Consider the following 24774-nt stretch of genomic DNA (forward strand, 5'->3'; position numbering starts at 1 on the left):
CCGTGTATTAAAAGCTATACGGATCGAGGTACGGATATATGTAATACACGTGTACCCGTGTACACGTGTCTTTTTGCTACACGTACCATACCGTGGTCTCTAGTAAAAACTGAGCTCAAAGTCAAACAGGAACTTCTACTGTTTTGCGTATAACTCCTAAAGTACAAGAGGCAGAAAAAAATATTTCAAACGAAAGTTTAATGGTGCACTGAGCGCTGCAAATTTGTGTTAACAAAATTTTGAAAAAAGTTCTTTTCGTCACCGACTGAAAAAATATATTTCCCTGCCGTATAAAACCCTTTATGCACGTATTATCGTTGCACACGTGGGAACTCGCCTTTGCACCCTCAAAAACTTCAGTTAAGTCGCGCAGATAAGTCGTCGCCCGTCGCCGCGATCGATGTATTTGTTCTAACAATATCGTAACCGCGGAATCGTAACTGGGTCAGCGATAATGGACACTTTCATCGAAGCACCCACGCGCAACGCCGTTTTACCATACGGGCTGAATCGTGACGCGACTTTTACGCAACGCGCATCGATATGCCGCAAACGATGCAACCGCACTGTACTTCCGCATATTTCCTCTTTGTTAGGCAGACCCCACAGACACCACGTATTGTTCGATATGGCCGACGCATTCGCGGCACACGTCTGCCTTATTAATGTTGTAAGAGAGTGTACGGGACATTTTATGCAGAGACAATGGGCGTAATGATTCTAACAGTATTTCCCCGTTAGCAGGGGGATTAGCGAAATTACAGCGGCCCTTTGTCTTCGGCGCTGCGCGTTAGCGAAGTCGTGGACCCAACGGACCCACGGCTATTCACGTTTCGAAATTGAGTGTTTCGTTCATAATCGTACAGTTTGCAGCGATGAAAAGGCGCTTCAGGGGACGATCGTTTCGAACGTTAGGCTGTATTCCCACGTGTGCGACGGGCGACTCAGTGACGATGTCATAAAGCTGCATAATGGTTTGGAAATTGAGCGTTTCATTCATGGTAGGACGTTTTCAGGGGCGATGACTTTGAACGTCCGTTCATTTGTGCTGGGAATTGCAAGCGCAGGAATGTGGCCTTAGTATTATGAATATGAAATTTTGGTGTTGAATCGAGGCATCGACGTTAGTTATTTAAATTAATAATGCGCACCTACTCTACTGTGGGAGTCGAGTTTGGGTCGCGGAACAATCTGATTGGTGACTTAGGGAAATTCTAATTCCACCGAACCTCTTTGACTGGGTCACTGTTTCAGAATCTTTCGATAAATTCTACGAAAATCCACTGTCTACCCTATTTGCAACTTCAGCTTGCAATTTGCAACCGAATATTCGGCAATCGACGAACTGTTGCGGATAGCCAACATTTGTCTACGTTCCTCGAATGCCGAATGTGTGGTTCCGCCTTTGCACTAAATATTCGGAATAATCGGGCAGTATCTAATACACGTAACTGACGTAAGATAAAAAAATAATAGATTTATCGAGTTAACCATCAGTGTGATTAATGTATTCGTTACACGACCTATAATCACTGTCTAACTATGTTTAGAACCGTGATCACGTAGCAAGCAAATCGCTACAGATCTGAAAATACACCCCGCGTCAGAATGCGTTATTTATTGCCGACGATAAGGACAATCTTCGTTTAGCGTAAGTCAGCAGGTCTAATACGTTGCGTACATGCAGCCGGTAATACGCACCGTATATATTAAACGAGCGATTCCGACGTAAAGAGTGTGACAAACGAGTCGCAACCTTGTCGGACTTATGCATATTTCTGTGCCGCTGAGGAAAGTTTGTCGAAGAAACGTTTCCTTTTCGCCCTGGTATTGATTTCACCGAGCAACTTTTCTGGCGAAACACGCAATCGCACGTGCTATTTAAACCCTTACAAGCTCCTCACGTGTATAATTATACTGGGTGCTCGCGAAATGACCAAACGAATCATCGTGTCCTCCTCGTGTTGATGTGAGAAATATATAAACGTGGCTTCTAAATTCTAAGGCACAGAACATTTTCATGGTACATAAATAGTGGAATGATCCATATGCATGATGGAGATCTTTACTATTGTCAGCTATACTGCCGGAAACTTTGGTTAACAAAAATTATACCGCCGGTTGAATTGGCAGAATCTGTGACTAAAGCAGTTTCTTAGTTTTTTTTTTTAACGTCTAGCTTTCAGATGTCTCCGTTTCGGGATGTTTAAAATAGATTAATTATCAGAGATTAACTAAGAAATAGAATAATTGAACGTGTTTGGGATGCTTGTTTGGAACACTTTCAAATAGCTGCTGTTTAAAAATTATCTGTTAAATTAAGTCGCAGGAAATCTGAGATGAAGTTCGAACATTGTAGAATATATGTTCATCGTTGAAAATTAACATTGAAGTTATCGCAATGTTTAAACAGCAGTAAAGATATTTTACCTCAGAGTCAAATTGCGGGCCATTTTTGGCTCAGTGGTTAGTCAGTTATTCTAGGAACACCCTGTAGATTCCACTGATTCTTAATTTAACTTTAATGAATTCCGCGTAAAGTACGACGCGAGAGCTGAAGTTCATTTGAATTGTAGCACGCTCGTAGCTAAATATAATCTGCTTGTTAACAGCGAAAAGAATTAGATCGATTGAACTTTTTATAGAAAGAATCTTACCCTTTCTGACATTTATGGAATAGATGTACCAAAGGAGATAAGTGCCAAATAATGATTTTTTGTAACGAAGGAAAACATTTCATTTCACGTGCTATTTCAAAAGCAACGAAAAGTTGCGAGGCACGATCTATCGTAAGTGAAGTGGCAGATTGCCCCTTTGTAGGGTTACAAGTAATGGTAAGTAGTACCTAATTACAGGAAAATCACAATCTACCTAATTTTGATACTTAATCTCATTGGTGCACATTTAGTACAGTTATTGCCACCTTCCACTTCTTTCTAATATAACATTCGTTTAAACTCATTTTAAACTTAAGCAATTGCAACTATAGTTCTGGTCTAAAAGCAAAATACCTGTGATTCGTTACGGTATAAATTAAACTTTCCGTTCTCATTTAATTTAATATTTAATTTTAAAATTAAGTGTGGCACTCTCTGCACATGGAGTTTGCAACTATTCTATGGCAACCGTTCTATTAAAACATTGATACATAAGTATATGGGACGAACATTTTTATACAATGGTATAGATATGTAAATGTCACAATACTCTTTACAAGACTTCGTCCGTTTCGTCGTTATTAAATTATGTTCAAAACAATTAGACCCACGGTCTCTGGCAACCGTATTAAAACTCAAAAACCTTCGGCCTAAGTACATCCAGTGCCGACATATCATTTCAATTTAGTCAAATGCTATATCGTCCTATGTAGGTACCTCTGCTGTATATTACTATTTACGAACGTAACGACAGAATTTCCCTGAGGCAGATTCCTATTTCATTAAACCAATTTTCACGATTATTAAATCTGATGTTATCCGTGTAATTAGCGATGCTGTTAGTTGCGTCAGCGATATTAATTTATATACCTGCGATATCGCGCTTGCTATAGATAAAGCCATTAGGACGTCAAGTAATAATTATCTTCCAAAAATTCGGCAAAACGTAAAAGAATAAAGCGAGTGCAGTATCAGCACGGATTGAAATTACCGAAACCCTACAAATTGATCGGTAACTTATAATGCGATTAGTAGGGCAACAAATTATGAAGGAAGGAAAGAGAATATACAAAATTCACTTCTTCTATCTCAGATACAGTTTTCATGGAAAAAATTGCATTTACACAAAATTAATTATGACAAGGTATTGCTATATTCCTCAGATAATTGACAATTATCTTTATCCCAACTACAGAAGAAATTACTCCACTAACTATAGCAATACACATCAGTATCCTTATTTACAATACTCAAATTTTCGGTTTACCAAATTTTTAATCCTAACAGCTACTAAAACAAATATCTGGGTTTGGAACAGTAGCTTACTGAATAACTTACTGAAACTCGTACTGAAATCTACATTCACTATAATAAATTTAATATTACTACGAATAAAAGTGTGACATTATAATACTCGTTGAATTCATCTTAATGCCCCCTCCAATATTATAAAAGAAAATTCATATGGTTTCATTTAAAAAACTCAAGATGACCTTAATTTGGCAATGAAAAAAAAACAGTATTATATTTGTTGTCGTTCTATATTGCCCACTGAATACAATTAAATTTTAATTAAACGACTAAAAAATTATGTTGATAGAATGAATACCCTGTATACTTATATTCCCTTATTTTCCAGAGACGATGTGACGTAAAAGCACTAGAGGGAAGCAAAGTTATAGCACCCTTCAATGTTTCCTGGACAATTCAAGTGCCCAGTGGAGCTCCCACCATACTTTTTAGAGACTAGTTATTATCCTCTTGATAACCCCCTATAACGAGTGCCGAAAAACACACTTACTGCTCTGCCTCCCACGAATATCGCTTCACACACCACTCAAGTATACCTCGAGCTACCCCCCACGTTTCTCCAAGGCACAATACCAATCACCCTACCGCAGCAGCAGAAATTCCGCGAGGCAGAATCGCGTCAAACGGTCTTCCAATTACGTCAGGTGCCAAAACGGCCGTGCGCCGCGGAGGCAGCGGCACAAAAAACGTGTCATCGCGTTGTCGTCGGTTTTGGAAGCCGCGCGAGCTCTCGGGGACGTGTCGCGGACGCGATGACGTTCTCGCGTGTTCATCAAATTCGCGAAGGGGCCGTCGTTGTATACAATGTGTGCATCATCGCGCGGACGCGTAAAGAGGCCAGGAGTGCTCGTGACTCGGTCAACACGCGCGCTCCGGGCCCTGGCTCTATGCACCGCGGAGAGCGATCTGGTCACTCGAGAGCGGGCTCTTTGCCTCGTCAGAGCCACGCCGACACGCTTGTCAAATCCGCTCGTGGCCAGCCCCGACTGGTACATGCCCCGAAAACTAATCTATAGATTCTTTGAAAATGCTCCCCCAGCGAGCTCATCACGGGAGACAGAAGCGTAGCTCTGAGTAATTAAGCTTTCAGGTTCGCATCATTCATTTTACGTGCTTGATAAATTAATATCACAAACAGGGTCTTTGGTAGCAGATTATGAATGTTCTTTATACGAGGCTTCGTTTTTGGGAAAATCAAGCTTGAAGATTCAACAGGTTTCAATTAATTAAATGCATGCATACTCGATGGATTTTAAAGTAACAAAAATTTTTAAAAGACTCCCCTTCTATCAAAAGTTTCATTATTTTCCATCTGAAACTTTGTGGTGTGAGAAAACTTTTTACATATATTAAATAGGGAAATTCTTATGCTTTCTTTAAAGGCACAGAAAGGGCTGCGTAACTTACAAATTTTAAATTAAATTTCTATCTATTTGTATGTATGGTTGTGTTATTATTAATGTAAACAAATTTTACTGGAAACAATATTTGAGTCGGGTAACGTATGAAAAAGTATAAAGGTGTGCATTATACAGGAAGGAGCGTCTGACCATAGACGGTCCACTTCCACTTGTCTCCCTATATCTCGTTTTTCTTCCACGTTCTCCTTTCTTGCCACATATTTTAATAATATCTTCCCGCATTTTACTTCCAAGTAAAACCCAGCACATTATTCTTCAAATTTCACGTAGCCACAATTGTTCAAATTAATAAGAACTTCGTAAGAGCACTCAAATTTTACAGTAACTTCATTTTATTTTATTTTTATTAATAAACGAGGATAAATCCCCGTTAGTGTACACAGTTGGTATTACAGTTCAGACGGACAAACCACAGGTTTTGCAAGTTTCTATGAACCGAGTTTCTAAAGCTGCTTATGTTAACATCGAATAATTCAATGTTAGCACAATATGAATTAGCTACGCTACATATGCGGTTTACTGGCTCCGAGCTGATCATTGAGGAAATACACTGCAGTGAGGAAACATAATTCTGTTTATAATTCTCAAATTATATCACATATATCATACATTCTTTTCCCTGCACGAAACCAAAAAGCTTTTTCACGTGATCAAGTACAAAACGAGACAACATTGCAATATTCTGAATGCACTGATGAAAATTTATAACAGAGATGAACATAAAATCCAACATAAAAACGAGTTGCGCGTGCACCTATGTAAAAATTCGACAGAATGCACTAACAAACATGCTGCAACTATGTCCAAAATGAATCTTTATGGAAAATTGAGTGTCAATTTCGACATTGTAGAATTGTCGAATAGCTTATCTTCGCACGAGGCTCTCCGTTAATGGAAGCCAAATCTGAAAATCCATCGAGTATGCATGTGCAACGACTACGAATCGATTCCACCTGCATTCATTCGTGGCAATCATCTTGCGCGCTCAGAAGCACGAACTTCATCGCATAAACTGCCGTTACGGTCAATATCATTGCCTCTTTGCCTCACAATGCTGTATAATCGCAAACGACTTTGAACTCGTTGCAAGTTCGAAATTCTTTCGTAATTCACGTTTTAAATATAAACTTCGCGCCTTTCCTACCAGCGCCGAGGTAGACCCTCGATATAAGGCGAGCCTGAAAGAACACTTCGACTAGAAATACCCCTGCTCACGCGAGAGATATTGTAATGGGAGGGGTGTTTTTACTTGAGCAAAGTAATGCAACTTACATCAGCGTAGTTTGTAATGGTTCAATGGTACAAAAGTCCAAAGTGTTATAAACAGAAGACGAGGAGAAAAAGTGGCGATAAAAGCGTATGGGCCAATGAAGTGCAAATACTGAACAGAGGCGATAAAAAGTTCGTCGATATTGATCCAGAGACTGTGCATTACACACCAGAAGTTGAAGATCCGCAGAGAGCAAAGTGCAAAGAATTTTTTCAAACAGGCTGATGCACGGAGTAAATTGAAGGTAGGCATCTCTAAATTTAAGGGGTCACGAGTGGATGCAATTAAAAAATTAATGATCGAAAGGTTGAAATTTTTTAAAGTGACTAATGGAAATAAGATAGAGGATCTGTTATGACGAGGTTGATAAGAGATTCTAGCGATCACTGAATTTCCTTCAAAAAATCTGAAACTTCCAATGCCCAATTTTTAAATCCACTAAAAGGGGTTGGTTTTAATGTCTAAACTTGCGAACAGTAGTATAAATTCTTATAGCGAATTTCTTACGATTCCTTTGCATTTCCCTACGCCCAATAATCCTCTAATGACACCGGTCCTTCAGAGTGAATGTCAGACAGAAGCTCGGCCCGAAGAATTGCGAAGGCATCGGGGGAACGTTAGCTGGACGTGGGATCACGCCCTAAGTTAGATAAATGTTTCCCTGGAAGCGATGCGAACAATACTCGCCTGAATGCTCGCAGCATTTAAAAACGGGATGCAAGCTTTTTAGTTTGCCTTAGAATCCGACGGGGAGCCGAGTCACCTACTTTCCCGTAAGCTCTACAATTCCCAGAAGAGCCAACTTCTTTAAACCGTGCCCCACCCTTTATGCATAAAAAGGTATTTCCTTATCGTTCCGCGAGATCGCGAGACCGAGCGAAATTGTTACCGAAAACGATCGTATCGCCTCGCGGCAGCCTTAAAATAGTCCAGCAGCGCTCTTCTCGGACAGCTGCTGATTTGCATATTTATTTCCCGATGATAATATTTACATATGCCCCCGCGGACGTGGCCGTCGCGTCTCGCCGCGCAAAATATTCGCGGACCCCGTATCCTTCCCTTTGCAACGCTCCGAACCCCTGTTTTTGCCCATTCTTTTCCCTCGCTTTTGCGAGGCGAAAAGAGGAAAGGTACGTTAACATAACTCACCGGCGAACACCGCGGTGCTGTTGTGCCGTGGATCGTAAGGGCAAAGGCCCAGGCCATCCATGTCGCTTTCTTGAACGTATGCGCCATCCTGGAACACAAAATTCCAAACACCATGTTAGAACGTAGGATAAAATGGAATAGAATAGCATGGTGTTGGCGTGGTAAGTGATTTAGAGAAATCTGGATACACGGAGGAACTAACCGAGCAATTTCGAACGTGTAGAAGGAGGTCGAATTGAGACGGAGATAGAATTCAATAATGGATGCCTTAATGAGAGATACAAAATTATATTGCATCGAGAAAAGTCTCTATTTGCTGCTTTAAAGTATCATGATGCGCAAGGGGTTTGAATTGAGACGAAGAGAGAGAGGGTCACAAAGTGTTTTCTGGGGGGTATTTTCTACGGTTATTTTTAGTCGGCGATTTTTAGTACTTATTTATTTTAATTATTAAGTGGGAATAATAGTATGAAATGCCTATTTTTAATGTGTTTCCTTTAACTTATTAAATTGCCAAGGAATAATTTCAACTACTAAGATTAACAGTTATATCTCCGAAAGAGGGAGACTACGGGTGTCCATAATAATCGTATGGTAATAATAATCGAATAACAAAATAAAATGAAAGATTGCTATGTGCTAAATTATACAACAAGTGACCAAATACTATTGAGAGCTACTTAGTGTACTTATTTAGTTCTAGCTTTACTACTCGGCTTCGCCCGAAATTTAGATTCCGATTTTATAAAAAAAATCTATTTTTTTTTGTGAAAATAGTCACATTCGTGTGGATTAGTCAAGCACATTTAGTGATTTCAGAGTTTAACGTTCAAAAGTTTTTAGGCGACAGACAAACACACAAACATATAGAAGCTTTCTACTTTATATATTAAGATTTCGATTTCAGACTAAATCATAAGCGTATGGAGTGAATTGAAATAAAAGTTATCTGAAATAAAATCGTCCTTGTATTTTAAGGAAAACTTTGTCGCTGCAAGTTATGTGTACCTCAAAATTGCCTCGATACATTTTAGCGGCGAACGCTGAGAAACATGGGTTACGTCCAGTATTACTTTTTAATTAAATATTATTACGGCTTCGCTAGAGATTTCTGAAGTTATGTTTTAAGTCTCACAACGATCTGTTAATATTTACTCAAGTTATCGCAATTTATGTTTAAAGAAATAATGATTTTGGACGATGAAATTTTTTTTGTTTATAATTTTTAGCTCGAATAGTAATGATTGGATAAACAAACTGTAAATAGGAGAAATGTGTGTCGTGGCGAGCTTTACAACACTATATTTTTTAAAATTCAGTTTAACAACATTTAATTTTCCACTCCTTCTTAGCGTTTGGACAATAATTTTCCCCATTTCCGAGCGCTAGTCTCCTTATTGCATCCGACCCTTCAATTGTTTCAATTACTACCTTGTAAGGGGAAATGTTGCATTCTGTAATTGAATAATTAAGATTGCTGCCGCTGAGCGCAGACTCGAATAATTATCGTGATTTCCCGCGACGATGGAGATGAAAAGTAATAATAAACGAGTACAGAGTTGACTGCGATGTAGTGAGAACGTCTGGCTTAATTTGTAGTGATTCAATTTTCTGCGAGAATTTTTTTTCAGAAGTAGGTACCAAGTTTTATACGAGGTTTTCTTCAAAGTATGCTCATTAGAAACTGGGTGTAAATTTTGTTTAATTCGTAAGTTGCATGCCTGCTGACTGCTTGAGATGCTTAACTTTTTATCATTTTAGTAAGCATTGCTTGACTCACGAGTGATTAAGATAATTTTCGTGATCCATGTCACGTGCCACAGTTTCCGCGCACTTCCACCTTGCATTATTTCTTCTCGTCGTAATTCAATCTTGCAGTGGAGGTTTCAATCTCGTCATCTAAAATTGGAGTCGACTACCTTAAGTTGAGTCGAAAATAAAACTACTTCAGAAATCTATCCTTGGACAGCATTTAAAAATTATCCATTGCTTAAAACGACTTAGTATTTTGAGAATGAATAACGTATTGGAAATATATAAAAAAAATTTTAAAAAATTGTATGTTAGACGATTTTATTAAAAATGTAGTAAAAACTAAATTAAAATGCACTAAAAACTAAAAAATAATTATTTTCTTGTACTACAATTCCGATGGTGATATACTACGAATGCCTGCAAAGTTTTAGTTTTACTATTCGTACATACGTGACGGATCATTTCTCGATAAATTGTGTATTTTCGGTAATCGTGATGCGACTAGAGATTTGTGGTTATGGGTTTTATTTATTGATGACTGGGTAATTTTTTCACCCCCACGGCTTAATTTTTTTTTTAAAATATTGTATTGCCATTCAAACTACGCATGCCTGCAAAGTTTCAAGATAATTGGATAGTTGGAAGTGGGTTAAATTTGAGTTGTCAGATTTGAACCATACATACAAACATACAAACATACAAACAAACAGAGGATCGAAGCTGAATAAAATAGTTTAAAAATGAATATCTACTGGAGTTATGTTTCATAAATTTTAACTTACAATTATTATTTTCAACGTTTTTTTTAAACCGAATTTTGCAATCGGTTCGATCAGTGCGGATTATTAATAAATACTGTTTACTCTCATCGAATAAATAATTTATTAATTATTTCAAGCATTCTATTGTAAAGCTGGAATGTAGAATTTAAGTATTAAACATAAATAAGTGCAGGATGTACAGTGTTCTTGAAAGTAACCCTGGCCAAACAGGGTGTAGGTATGTGCACGCCCTAGGGAAATTTCTTTGAGCGAAATTTTCTCGCAGAAACTTCATTTCCTGTCTTCCTTGTTAATAGAAACAAGAAAGGAAATCTGACTGCAGTTCAAGTTGATAGTCCTGTACCCCGCTTTAATTTAATTTAGTCAGGTTTCTCAATCACTGGCTTGGAAAAGTATTTAAAATAATGACAATTGAACTATTATTTGAAAGCAGCAGTTTACTTCATGCCTCTCTGTATCTGAAATACCAGATACATACGCAATTATCTCAATTACACAGTGAACAATTCCCAAAATATAGTCTTCTAGATCTGCGTAGAAGCATTTGTTAATAAAAATAAATTCTATTTACAACACAGTAAGGTTAGATTCTTTGTTTTCCTACTCTATTCCTCTAATTTCCCTCTCTTCACTTTTATTTCTCTATCTATTCGTCAACATGGGTAATGTGTTAAAAATAAAACAAAAAGGATTTACCTTAAAACTGAAAAGAACTAAAACACTCCAATTACTCGAAATCCCCATTGCTATTTAAATAGCAAAGATAAATATTCCATTACATTCAAAATCACCCGTATTATAAATAAGAGATCCAAGCTTAACATCACATCGTAATATTCCAAATAAATCTCGCCCTCTACTGCGCATTAAAATACATACACTGAGAGTTCAGGCTGCACAAACTTTTGCACAACACGCCTCCATGGTAACAAAGAAATTGCCCCACGATCGTTAAAAATATCAGCGAACTAGAAATTACATACATTCATTAACGTTTTGCATCCAGGCTTTTTACTAGCGACACAGCAACTAATAACATTGTGTAATTATAACTGCACGGTGCAACTTCGTTCAAGTCCCTCCCCCGGTTTCAAACTTCCCCGTGCAATTTACTCTGTAACGCAACAGGGTTCTTTTGCTGTAGCGTTACTTCGCGAAAAGGATCATCTCGTTATAAGCGCCCTCCTTTCGCGCGCAGACACCAACTTCCCGCGGCATTATGTATTTTACAAACTTTTTCCCTCCCGCCTCTCGCAAGGATCAGCGCCCCTTCAACGAGGTAAAAGCTGTCGCTGGTAGAGAACATCGCGTTCTTCTTCCCCCCCTCCACGATAGCTCCCCAAATTTCGCCTCGCGTCGCGACGTCTGGGAAATTTTGGTATGCTCTCCCATCGGAGGATCCCGTCGCGCGATATCCTATTAAACGTCAGATGCACGACCGCGATTAGATTATGCAAATGTAACGGGAAACAGCGTAATAAATATCTGATATCCCATACGGGCAGCATTAGCAACGGATATCCGCATTGTTCTAATAACTCCGACCGCCATTATTATTTTGAATAATTTGCATAGTGTTTCCTTTACGACCTCGATAACAGCGGCAGCGTTCGAACAATCTGCTCTCCACCCGCTATTTTGGCCACCGATACGTTTCGACTTGGCGATGCACAGTGGCCAATTTAAACGATCTAGGGCCTAGATGGGCGATTAAGAAATATCGATTTTTTTAAACTGAAAAAATCAATTGAATTCTTAAAATAGACATTGCAAAGTTGCTAATTTCATTGAATCGTCTGGGATACTGACAATGAGGTAAACAATGCTGTATCCACGTAGAAACTTGGTGTGAGTTGAGATAAAAAAATAGTTCTTGAGTACTACTACTTTCTAATTTTATTCCTTTTATTTTTTTTTATTTTACTCGGTTAGTATAAGCTTTGTTACTTATTAAAACCGTAAAAATATAGATAAAATCCATGAACATGTCCCTTAATAAAATTATCCACCTGGATCGTTTAAATTGACCAGTGCGACGCAGGGAATTGACGCTTGTGAATATGTAAACTACAAAGTACAAAGATGAGTTATGGTTAAATAAAATTTAATCAGCTGAGCGATGTACATAAATGGTTCCGTGATTGAACGTGAAAGAATATAATCGTTTGGCGACGACATATGGGGGATTAAAGGGAAATACGAATTATCGAAAACTTTCTGATTTATGTTTCTCGAATTTTTGCAATGCAATTGTGTCGACAGATTACGAACGTTGTTTGTCTCTTTTATTCGAGGAATATTCAGAAGAATTGATTCACCCGCGTAAATATGCAGAAAGTGTGCTGAATTATGCATTAAAACTGGGTAATTGCATTTTTAAAATGCATTGGGTACGCTTATGGAAAAGGTAAGGTCGCAAAGGTGTCCGACAAAAGTGTCATCTTTAATAAAAAATGCATTATACACATTTTCTGCGAGTTTTATCTAACGCTGCAATTTAAATTACCAGCACGTTTCACGTGATTGCAAAATACAAGAAACAAAAACCCGAATGCTTTCAAGAAACACTAAAACGACCGAACTGTACCTACTCTAAAATTGATCAAACTGAGGGTGAAAATTCGTTGCAACAGTAGTTAAAGTACGTCACTAACGCGTCGCATATAAAGTGCAATTAGGCTTGTGCGATATTTGAATGAAATATTTTAGAAATGCTTATCCAAATAATATATTATCTCATTTGCCTAAAAGTTAGTTTTCAATACTCGTAGATTAGTTTACTCGAACAAGCAGATGATAATTGAATTAGCGTCCCCTAAAATTTCCAAATTATATATTTGGGTTCGGCATAAAACGAAGTTGCTTTCCCCAAATTGTTTCTAAAATACTTATTTCAAACACTCCTATTTTATATTTCAAATAATGTTTGTTTACCCGACCAGAATAATACCCCAAAAAACCACACAGCAATTCTCGAAACAGGGGACTTTACCAAACACAGTGGCGCAATATTCCGTTTCAAACGATTCCCCGAACAACTTAAAAAATCCAACGATACCCGGTCAATCGAAAATTTGATTTACCATATGGCGGAGTTGCACGTAGCTCCGTGGCGTGCGAAAAATAAAAAGTCTCGCTAGGAACGACCCCTAGGAGACGTGGTCGATTGTAACCCAGCGTGTACACAAAACTTGGGTTAAAGGGTACCCTCATCTCCCAGTTCCCGAATTCCCAGGCTGCCCTGACGGGACGCAAAAATCGAAAAATCACCGGCACACGAGCGTGGGCGCTCTCGACTGCACACAATCGATACATTGTGTGTGCACGTGGAGAAGCGACGTCGAGATTGGCCCGTTTCCCTGAGCACTTTATTCCCATCCTGCTTCGCCCTTTCCCGTATTTGTATTTCCGGTGACGTGTCTCGAGGAGCACCGCACAGGGCGAAGCGAGCGGCTTCTGAGAAAATCCCTCCGCGTTCGGGCAATAATTCGCTTCTTTGTTGGAAACGTTCCGCAGAGCGGTATTGACAAATTGAATTATTTTTACGCGAATCGGCCATTCGTAGAGGGGAGGGGGGGCAAGAGAAATCAGGACTTTCGCCCTACGACACACTGCACCGTAGTCGTCTTTATCCGAGCCACTCCTTCCCATTGCAATCCTTAAGGCAGTGGATAGCTTAACCACTTGTGATTTAAGTTATTCGCTCAACGATCGACAGGAATGCTTTTCCTCAGTGCCGCGTTTGTTAGATGCGATACTTTAGAATGGGGGACGGTTTAGAAGAGTAATTTTGGAAGTAGAATTACGTTTAATTCTAGGAATTCTACGAATTATGGAAAGTGCGTAAATAGTTGGGGAGGAAGGGGTTTGGTACTTTAGGTAATCGCGCACCCCTCGACTCATTTGTTAATTTACTATTATTTGAACGGCTTTGTAAAATTTCTTGGTGCTACTGGTAATCTTGATATGCAGTTCTTCGTGGAAAAAACTGTGAGGCATATACCCGATTCTATATTTTTCTGGCGAATATTATTGAGTAGGCGAAGAAAATAATATTTCGATTAATGTTTGTAGCTTCGCGGGACAACGCATAACTCGGCCATTTTTTAATATTTCTGTACAATATTTACACAATATATTCATTAATACATGCCCTAAACATAAGAAGAATAAAAATAATTTTCAACCTCATAGTATCATAAAAAAAAATTCGTGAAATTCGGTGCTGGTTTCAGTGTCCCAGGATGGCGTAACACTCTAATATACTTACAGAAAAGACTTGAATGCTTTGTTCCGAGGTCGAAATATTGCTGTGGAAATATAAATAAAAATTGAGCTATGTCAGATCCCACTTCAACAAAGTTTCCACCCCACCATTTAAGGGTTAAATACCCCGCTGCTCAGGTTCCATTACAATTCATAAAATGCAGATAACCCTCAGATTGCAGATTACCCTAATCCTTAATATGCAGAGTAACGGAGAACGTTGAGGCTCACCTCTACTATAGCAGCGTTTTTTCACCGCACAGTTTCACCTGGCTGATTCTACGAAAACACGAAGACACGCCACGCTATGCTAATCACTCGCGGTCCATTCGTGGTCACCGTTCGATCAAGCGCTATGTATTCGTTACACTTTAGGTGCGGTGGCACAGCGGTAATTACGATTTGAAGAATTAACCGATATTCGAAGAGCAAAAGGTAATTGTGCCCGACTGAAGAGCGCCCCACTCGCGGAGCCTCACCACAAATCGAGCTTCGTATTTAACGTCCTTCTCGGTCGGGGGTTGAACACAGACTACTGACACTGACCTTACTGATACGCGTCTACCTCTGCTCCCTCTCCTTTACCTTGATACCACTCAAGCTTCCTGTTTTTGATGTGCGGGGTAAGACTGGCTGAAGGTCCGTATTTACTAGGGTGGACCTTATTTTCAACCTGCGATTTCTTTTGCTCTCACCCCCTAATATCGTTCCATTTTATAAAAAAAATAGTCCCTGAAAAAAATTATTGCAATCGGACGACAGGAAAGGGTGCCAACCAGGCCTTAAGGTTTAGAATTCATCAATGGTTTGGATTTGAAGAATTTCTAAAAAATGGTAGGCCCTATCAAAATTTTGTTCAATTAATATTAAAAGAGCATTCAATTTTCTACATTTACTGTGTATATAATTTTGTCGTGCTTCCAACCATTTTTTAGATAATAGCGTTTGAATATCCGCTCTTCGCGCGTCCCACCTGTACGGCGCGACGTAGGTATTGTCTACACGCGCGTATAGTGCGGACCTCTCTCTATTATCTAAAAACTGGTTGGAAGCACGAAAAAATTATTTACACAGTAATTGTAGAAAATTGAATGCTCTTTTAATATTATTTGAACAAAATTTTGAAAGGGCTTACACTTTTTACGAGCTTTTTGAGTAGTACACATTAAAAAAATTAGCATTTCCTATGCAGTTTTGCTGGCCATGTGTAAGAATATTTACGAATTTCAAGTCGTTATTTTGTGGGAGTAAAAAGTAATAAATAAAAGAGTAATAAATAATAATACATGTCACTGCTCTACAAGGCACTACGTATGCAGAAATTCAGTAAAAGTCAATATAAACCACATACGAAATAGGTATTTGCGTTACCGGTGACGTGGAGTCTCATAGCTTCGCCAAGTTATTAACACACATACTATTATTACGAAAGCTACCACACATAAGAAGTAAATTAACTTCTACTAATTTTCGGAAGGTACTTGAATCCACGTGATCGATTGTCCACACGTATAAGTGTTACACAAAAAAAATAATTCTGCAGGGGTCTCTCAGACTCCACGTCACCGGTTGAGGGTTTAAGTACAGAAGAAATGAGCCGATGGGCAAAGCATCCAAAGTTTACTATTATATAAGTTAAAATAGTTTGATAGATTGAAGAATACAGTTCCCGTTTTGCACGAGCTTAGTAACACCGAGGTGGAGTTTACTTATTGGGAGGAAGAAAAGGGGTGAAAGGTGATCGAATACGTACGGTAAACTTTCACTTGCTGTGCTTTCTTTGCCGGGATTTTGCCTGTAAGTTTGTTTCTCGCTTGTTCTGTGCTTGCCGGTGCGAGAAATAAATCTATAGCGAGACTGCGGTGGAAATTTCAGGTTTTATATTAAGCAAGCAGTCGACGCTGATTATGTATGTTAAGTCAATTCATGGAATATTTCAGGTAGAGTTTGCACAGTGAGTAAAAGGATATGAAATTAACCTATGCAAATGAAAGTTTCTTACTTCTCACTGACCAGTTAATCACATCGAATCACGGGAAAAAAAGATTTAAATTTACTCTGGTAGTATGTGAGTACATTTGTGGCAAATATATGCAATCAAGAAGGGCAGTTAACAATCAAATGAAATGTGCACAAACCCACATTCACTCGCACATAATGCTAGCCATAATTTCGAAGTGACCCTCTGCATTGTTATCCCTCGAATTATATTAAACAGCAGCCACAATTGCCAATTTAGTTGCAACAGTTCGGAAATGATTGCTACTCGGTCAAAGGTGGAACTACAGATTCGGTATTCGCCGCGTGCCGAATATTCGGTATTCGACAAACTTTTTTTTTCATTACTTCACAGCGTTATTTTCTTTATTAATTATCATGGTGTTAGATACTGCAATTATTTTCTACTTGTTTGTTATGGTCTATTTGGAAGGCCTGAGAGTTTGAAGGGAGGATAGGGTGTAAAACTGGCAGGGGTGAGTTTGGAAGGATTTGTGGTGGGGAAGTGGACTTGAGCAGCTAAACTCTTTGCCTCGACTGCATCCTGAGAATAAAAAGTGCAATTTTTAGTGGTATTGCTATGCTTCCTTAGTCAAGTAACCCCGTCCGACATTGTCAACATGATGAGGTTAGTACGTACAAAACCTCCACGCACCGGATAAAATAAAATACCGTAAATTATAGTCAATGTATCACGTTTCCACAAAATATTCACGGAGAAAACATCAAGCAGTACTTAGTGGACAAAAATTCATAAATGGTCAAAGCAAAAATATTTACTTCCCGCCGACCTTTTTCGATTTTTCATCTTCACTGATAAAACACGCAAGTCTTTGTCACGGCGACACATTAAATGGCAAGCTGGTCATTCGTGTGCTTCAATATCGCAAATCGCAGCATAATTTATTCCATGATACAACAATTAAAGGGAATCAGTCAACTAACCTCGTTAGTCAACTAGCCCCAGTCTCCCCTACTTCAAGCGTCAGTCGCAATTCATATGCGGTACAGTTACTTTCTTTTTTTTTGGATTTCCACCTTAAAATATTTATTAATCTTGGCTCACTTTATTCACCATGGATTCTACTATTATGAGTATATGTGCTTCAAAACTATTGTCTAGGTTCATGGCCTTATTGACTATTAACCCTTAACTGGTATCCTGGGGTCGCTCGTGACCCCAAGCACCCAAAGTTCGATGTACAATTTTCGGTTGTCTAAGTCGGTAAACTGAATTTCTAATTAATTTTATAATAATAGTTCAACTTTCTACGCTTCTATTATTTTCTGCATTACCTAAGATGAAAGTATTCATAGTGGTTGCTCTAGTGTCGACTTCACAAATTTCTGTGTCCCTTTTTATTTGGGGTCTGCCACAACCCCAGTATACCAGTCACGTTTGCCAAAAACAGTATACCGGTTAAGGGTTAAAAAACGCTTCGTTAGAACCAGCGAATGCCGAATAGGTAGTTCCGCCTTTACACAAGAAATATTTTACAAATTCTTATGTACACTAATTATTAAATTCTTCAGCACGTGTGTAGCTACCTCCTTTGTATCAAAATTTCTATTCATCCCGAGCCAATGCTACATTTCAATCCATTCTTCAAGACTGCCCCAGACATTAATTACAATACCATAACATTATCACATCGTGAACTCAGTGCACCGAACTTTAAATCCATCCTCACATCTTCAAGCTCAATCTCCATAAAACCATACGATCATCAATTTCGGAATAAGATCCACCGCAACCTATAACTGTCCATCATTAATAAAACCACTATCGCATCCACAGCACGGAGACCCAGTACGAAAATAGAAGAATCCCGTTCCTCCCACGTTACACGCATCAAGTATCAGCAGAAACTAGAAACTCCAATTCCAGCAGGGAACCGAGCTCGTCGCCGAACCAAGCAGCACCTCTACCTTAATCCGATCCAATCTTCCTTCGACCGAGGGGCAAGCAAATTATTTCAGATGGCAATATTTACGGGTCCACCCGTGGAAAAGAAAGGTGGGTGCGCTCCGAAGCAATAGAAACCGGGCGGTGTTGGCGAACCGAACAAAGAGACGGAAAAACAAGTTGCCCGCGAAGCAACTTATCTTGTGGATAAAGGGACGAGGACGAAGCGCTGCGAAAGGAAACGAACGGGCGGACGTAGGAACGGAACGGGGAACAGATACGTGGCTGAAGGCGAGGGGGGGTGGTCTCGTTTCAGCGCGGAGACAAGAGGTGGAAACGAAGAAACGAAATATAAAGGAACGGAGGAAGGGAAAAGTTGATCCCGGCCGGGTACGTGAGTGTCGTGGCAGCGACGCGTATTGCAACGAACGCATGGCGTTCCAATTCCTTTCCATGCATGAAGACGAGCTCGGGAACCCACCCTGCTTTCCCATTCGCGGCATTACCGAGGGTGTCCGCGGTGATCCGTCGTACGTGAAATTTTTTGAATTAGCTCCGCGAGACTTGGCTGCTTTCGAGAAATGGAGCGCGGTTTCAAGGGAACCTGAGGCTGGCTGGGGGTGGTGATATCGATGACCAGGAACGCGATAAAGGCCGCCCCGCGGAGTTTTAATTGAAAAATGGATTGGCTCGTTCTCCGTGGAAAAACTCAATAAGGAAGTTAATTTCCTCGGATTAGAGGCCCGGCCGTGATGGATAATTATTTTAACAAATGCCGGGGAACTGTGTGAAGCAATCGTTACGCGCTGGGGTGAAAGGAGGGATGATTTATTGAGACATCTTGTCGAATAGGAATTCTGTGGGTTCGTCTCGATATGTTTAGGAGAATTGATGTATTTATGGAAACATTGTACGTGTGTAATGAACTGGGTTATGCAGAAGAGGTGGCCTAGTTTGTTGAATGTTTTAGAATTCCTGTAGAATTATAGATTTTGAAACTTACAATTAGTTTTTCATGTTCTAATTTATACAGTAGCCTAAAGATAAAATTCCAATTGGGGCATTCTGCAAGTTGAGTAATTATTATCAAACGAAGGAATTTGATATTGAGATAATTTTATATCATCTATCTTGATTTTATAGTAGATTCATACTGTTTTTAGAATAAAAATACCTATTTGAATTTAAGACGAGATACATAGCTCACTATCATTTTCAAAAAAATAATCTACACAATATGTCTTCTAATGTTTCTTATTTGTTTGACGAATTGAAGAAGGGTTACATTGAATTGCTGAGTTGATTTTGCCAAGTGGAAAGAATGATGACAGAACAGTTTAGAATTTATTATTGGAAGCTTTATGAATGAGAAGTCAAAGAAATTCATACAAAATTCCTCCAGATTTCTGTTCCATATCATCTGATCTACTTATAGTGACAGTAACGTAAGCCAGTAGTTACTTATTAAGCCTGTGCATACCAGCGCTGTGAAGAACCCTTAACGAAATACATCCGTCGTTTAAAATGAAAGTGATGTACATCAGGTTTACAATGGTGGCAAGTTGCCGGAGTACATTTCGTCATTTCTTCACTTCGCTGCTACTTCTAACGTCGGTCGTTTTTATAACAAGAAACTGTTCCGCTAATTAAATTGTTAGGAAATTAAAGTGGCACCACTAGATTTTATTTTGTGACGGTCGATAATTCTTTCACTTTCAATTCTAACTATCTTTTGTACTTTTTAATACACTACCATTAATATTTTATTGTACCGTTCATTAAATTTATGAATTTTGCTTGTGGAAGTGTGCATGAAATCAATGATTTTGGAAAAGTTCTTCTAATCTGATAAAATAATAATATATTTAAAATATAAAATTATTAATATATAAAAGAAGCACAACTACTTTTAGTGGCACGTGTTATTTTCTCAAAATATTTAGATATTAAATCAAGCCTTAATTTCTCGAAATACATAAATGAGTGATATGATTTTATTACGAAGAATCTAAAACTTTGTACTGTAATGATGTCCAGTGAACTATATAAAATTTTTAAATAAATCTAGCCACTTTCTGATTAAAATGATCCATCGATTTTGAACTTGTCACACGACCACATATTTATAGAAATTCATTTATTATCACATCGAACTGCTTATCAAGAATTTTCAATAATTATTTCAGACCATTTGTCATCTGTAATATTGGGTACCGTGAAACGCGAGCGAAAAATCATATCCAAGCGTCACGCGATCCTATCAATTATTCCCCGATTCGTCGACTAATATTAACGTCGAAAATTCGCGCATTCGCCCGAAACCGAGCCATGTCTCATCCACGAACCCAGAAGATTAAGGGTTCCGAGAAAATTAGCGTGTTCCACGTCCAACCGACTCCAATTAAGAGAGTTGATAGGGGCATGCCAGCCGAGACGCTGTGCATCGTCACGATCCGATGCACGAAAATGGAGAAACAGGAAATAATATCGCGTACGTAATAGAAAATTGGGGGCCTGATCATTAAGCGAACAAGACAAACCAGTTAACTTGTTTCAGGAGTGAAATCGCTGATTGGTAACGCCAAACGGTTGCGGTAGAAATTGTAGAAAGAAATGTAATTACAATAACCAAACTAGTTTCAAATTACGCAATCTAATATCGTCGGAGCAGTGTATAAATTAACCAACCGTGTTTCCAATATGTTCCCCTCCTAGGTACAAGGAACTTCAAATATTAGCCTGCAACTATGTTCCTACAAAACAATCAAGTTTGAATTAACATCATATACTTATTGCATTACGTTTTGTAACAATACATAAGATTTTGTAATTCCTGTTATAGAGCATTATTGCCTTTGTTGTATTCATATGCAGGGTTTAATTTTCAATCATACAGCGAAGTAGTGTTTCAAATGTCACCGCACGAAATGAGCTGCCATATTCTGCCATCATTTTCTAACCCGACGATGCATACTTTGATTCAGAGTTGGGCAAAGCGTAATCTAATTACAAACTACAAATTACGATTAAAATGTAATTGAAAATAATGTGTAATCGATTACACAATCACATTTTAATCGTAATTTGTAATTAGATTACATAATTGTGGTGAAGAATCTAAATTAACAACTACCACAATTACATTTTAATCGCAATTTGTAATTTGTAATTCGATTGTATTTTGCCCAATTCTGCTTTGATTAACCGGCTTGCGGATTAACCGAGTCTGACAATGGGTAACTAAACCGTAGCAAAATGGACCACCCCAAATTAGACTCGGGGTAACGTTTACCTTCATACCTTAAGAACCAAACATCGCGTTAACATGAGCCAAACTGGAGATTAAAGCTAAGGAACTATACTTTTCATTAACATTAACCATACTAATGGGATATTTTTTTTACAAAGTTGCGTTCGTCTAAAGCAGTGTTTCCAAACCTTTTTTGAGTCGCGACTCCTTTTATAATATTCAAATAAGCTGCGACTCCTTTTATAATATTCAAATAAGCTGCGACTCCTTTTATAATATTCAAATAAGCTGCGACTCCTTTTATAATATTCAAATAAGCTGCGACTAAATATTCCCTTCTGTTCATTTATGACAAATCAGTGTTACATCATTAACAGGTAATGGCAATGTAACCATGCTATTAAAATAAACAAATGTTAAAAATCGTCAACTAAAAATAACCGCGGCGACCGACCGAATTTTGCACCGACTGAATAATGTGTCTACTTAGAAATAAGTGAATAACAAAATACAATAACAACGAATGAACTCGTTCCACCGAATTTGCCAAGAAATCCCTTTCCCACGAAAGCAGGAAGCTCACTATCCCTAAAGCAGTTTCATAAAAAAAAACAAGGCTCAAAAAACAAAAGATTCTCAGAAACCGGCACTCGTCTCCTAAACTAAAACTTACGCCGACGACGGAAAGAGCTTTCACACTTACCCACCGTGTCCTCGCTACCAGCATATCGATGCCATGGACCGAGGTGTGGGTGACGTTTTTGGACCTCTCTCCGCGCAATATTCCCGAACAAGTTACGAAGGCGCGTCCAGGCGGCGGGGTAGGGATCGCGGCGCCAGTAACGGGGAAAAGGCTAACGGAACGTTTTAGGGCGAATTCGTATGCTGTTCCCGTGCGTGGCTCGCTTCGCAGTCGCCGATTGAGTTAGCGAACCGTGCGACGAGCCGCGGTATACGCGAATCGCTCGTAAAATCGGAGGGTTCCTGGCCCGAACGGCCCCGAATGAGGCGAGGGCCGATGAATACGTGATATCACCGCGCTTTTTCCGCCTCTGTCGCGTCGCGATATCGCCCCCCTCACCCCCCCCGTCCTCCCCGTTCGATATGACAGGGATATCTGGTGGCGCCTTTTAGGGAGTCCTCCTTCCCCAAGCACCGCCTGCCCGTCGAAATAGAGGAACGCCTGAAATACTGTGACCGGCGCAACCAGCTTGCAGGAATTCATTAGCCCCCACTTAACCCGCCCTTTCACACGATTCTTAATCCGCCGCGTGCTTCCACCGGCCACCCGTACACTCGCGTTTCAAGCCTCCAACGGGGCTTACTTTGATAAAAAAAAAAGCGCTGTTATTCGTCAGCAATCTTGCGAGAGTTGAAATGGTAAACGACGCAACTGCCAAAGAAATCAGAAATAATTTTCCACGGTGAATACGGTCGTAAACGCAGTGCTAGAATAATTTGCTTTAGTTTCTAGGGCTGTTGCAATCTACAGCTGAGATCATGAGTACCTAGTTACATGCGTATCACGGTCACTGAGGTTGAAAAGAAATTATTGAAAATTTTCGCTTCAAGCACTTGCATCGTTTATCGTTTCAGCTTCTCAGCTGAGAGTTTCAGCTGAGTACACTTTTCTGCGCTGAGTGTTGTGGGTTTAGCGAGAAATTCGTGGATAGATCGCAATAGGTAATTAATTCCACCAACGGTATTCCCTCCCGTTCACCAATGATGCGCGTGATAGGGACGAGAAAGAGTTTCACCGGCCTTCATGGGTACTCTAATTAACTACCAAGCACGGCGTAATTTTATTACCCCTCTGTAATTACTCAACAATATATCCCGTCGATTTTCGCTCTTTCTGCGCCTAGGATCATTACGTTATCAGCGTCGGGGGCGATTGATCGGGCGCAGAAAATTCCGTTCATTATAACGTATCAGCGTAACGCGATTCGAGGACTTAATGAATCTGCAGACACTCCGAGTGCATCAATCTGCTGGAGCCTATTGTAATCCCCAGCGAAATTCATTAAGCCCCTCTCGATAGCTTAATGGAGATCCAAAAATTTTCAATTATAACTTGGCCGCGCTATCGATCGCCGACGACCGAGCAGCGAGATAGTTCGATCGTCGTCGTCGCAGCACCTTCTCGCGCATCGCGCCGCGGGAATCTATCAGAGCCGAAGGCGTCGAGGCTCCAGGCTATTTCACGATTCGAGGTATCGATCGTCGGTGTGGATTCGCGATGCGACGCGGGATGCTGCGTCAACGGTGGCCGATTACGATTCAGCCGGAGGTGAATAAAATATTGCGCCAGCAAACAGGGGACGGGGTCATAAATTAAATACTATCCATGCAGGGGCGTCGATTATCGCGGGCAATCGATGTCGAAAAACGAACGACGGTCTGTGACGAGCGGTATTAATTATTTTAACGTCCTATCAGCGCCGGACCGTGGCCTCCGTTTGTTCGGCGGACAATAGGAAGGGCGAAAGGCAGCCGCGCGCGACGAATGCGAAATTTCCAGCTCCATTGCAGTCGTATCGCGATATCGTGGCATATTTCGGTGGAACGAGACCATTATCCGTTTTCGTACCATTTTTCACGCCGGCACACGCGCCCCCGCACGCGATCCATCGCTCAAATTTGGATTTAACACGTTTCTTTCACAGGGAGGTTTAATAGTTTTTCGTGCCAAAGGACGGCGGCGGGGAGTTCGTTAGGAGAATACCTGATTATCTGAGGTGAAGGATAGGAAGAAGCTTCTTTGAAAGTGCGGGGATAATTTTCTCTCGGAGTGAAAAGAGAGTTAGTTTACCGTACAACTACTATCGCGAAAGAATATCCGCCTCGCTGGTATTACTTCGCAGAGTTACCAACATCGAATCGACGGAATAATAAAAAATTGCAATGCATCGTAAGCCTTAATCGTTGATTCTTTAAGGAGAAGAAGGGTGGTAGCGTAATGCCCACGGTCCAACGCCACCCAATTCCTTCAAGGAAACAGAGAAATTC

The 24774-nt window shown here is 39.7% G+C and overlaps 1 protein-coding gene across 2 annotated transcripts in view; it reads right to left on the reverse strand.

Annotated features, from left to right (window-relative positions):
- LOC143373454 (semaphorin-1A) overlaps positions 1 to 24774 on the reverse strand; it is a 446461-nt gene that overhangs the window by 79059 nt on the left and 342628 nt on the right. For both annotated transcript variants that reach the window (XM_076820736.1, XM_076820735.1), the window contains exon 6: positions 7809 to 7896. In XM_076820736.1, coding sequence (XP_076676851.1) covers positions 7809 to 7896 — 88 coding nt within the window. The remainder of the gene's footprint in view (positions 1 to 7808; positions 7897 to 24774) is intronic.

The sequence above is a fragment of the Andrena cerasifolii genome, chromosome 9 (assembly GCF_050908995.1).
Source record: "Andrena cerasifolii isolate SP2316 chromosome 9, iyAndCera1_principal, whole genome shotgun sequence".
Classification (NCBI taxonomy): domain Eukaryota; kingdom Metazoa; phylum Arthropoda; class Insecta; order Hymenoptera; family Andrenidae; genus Andrena; species Andrena cerasifolii.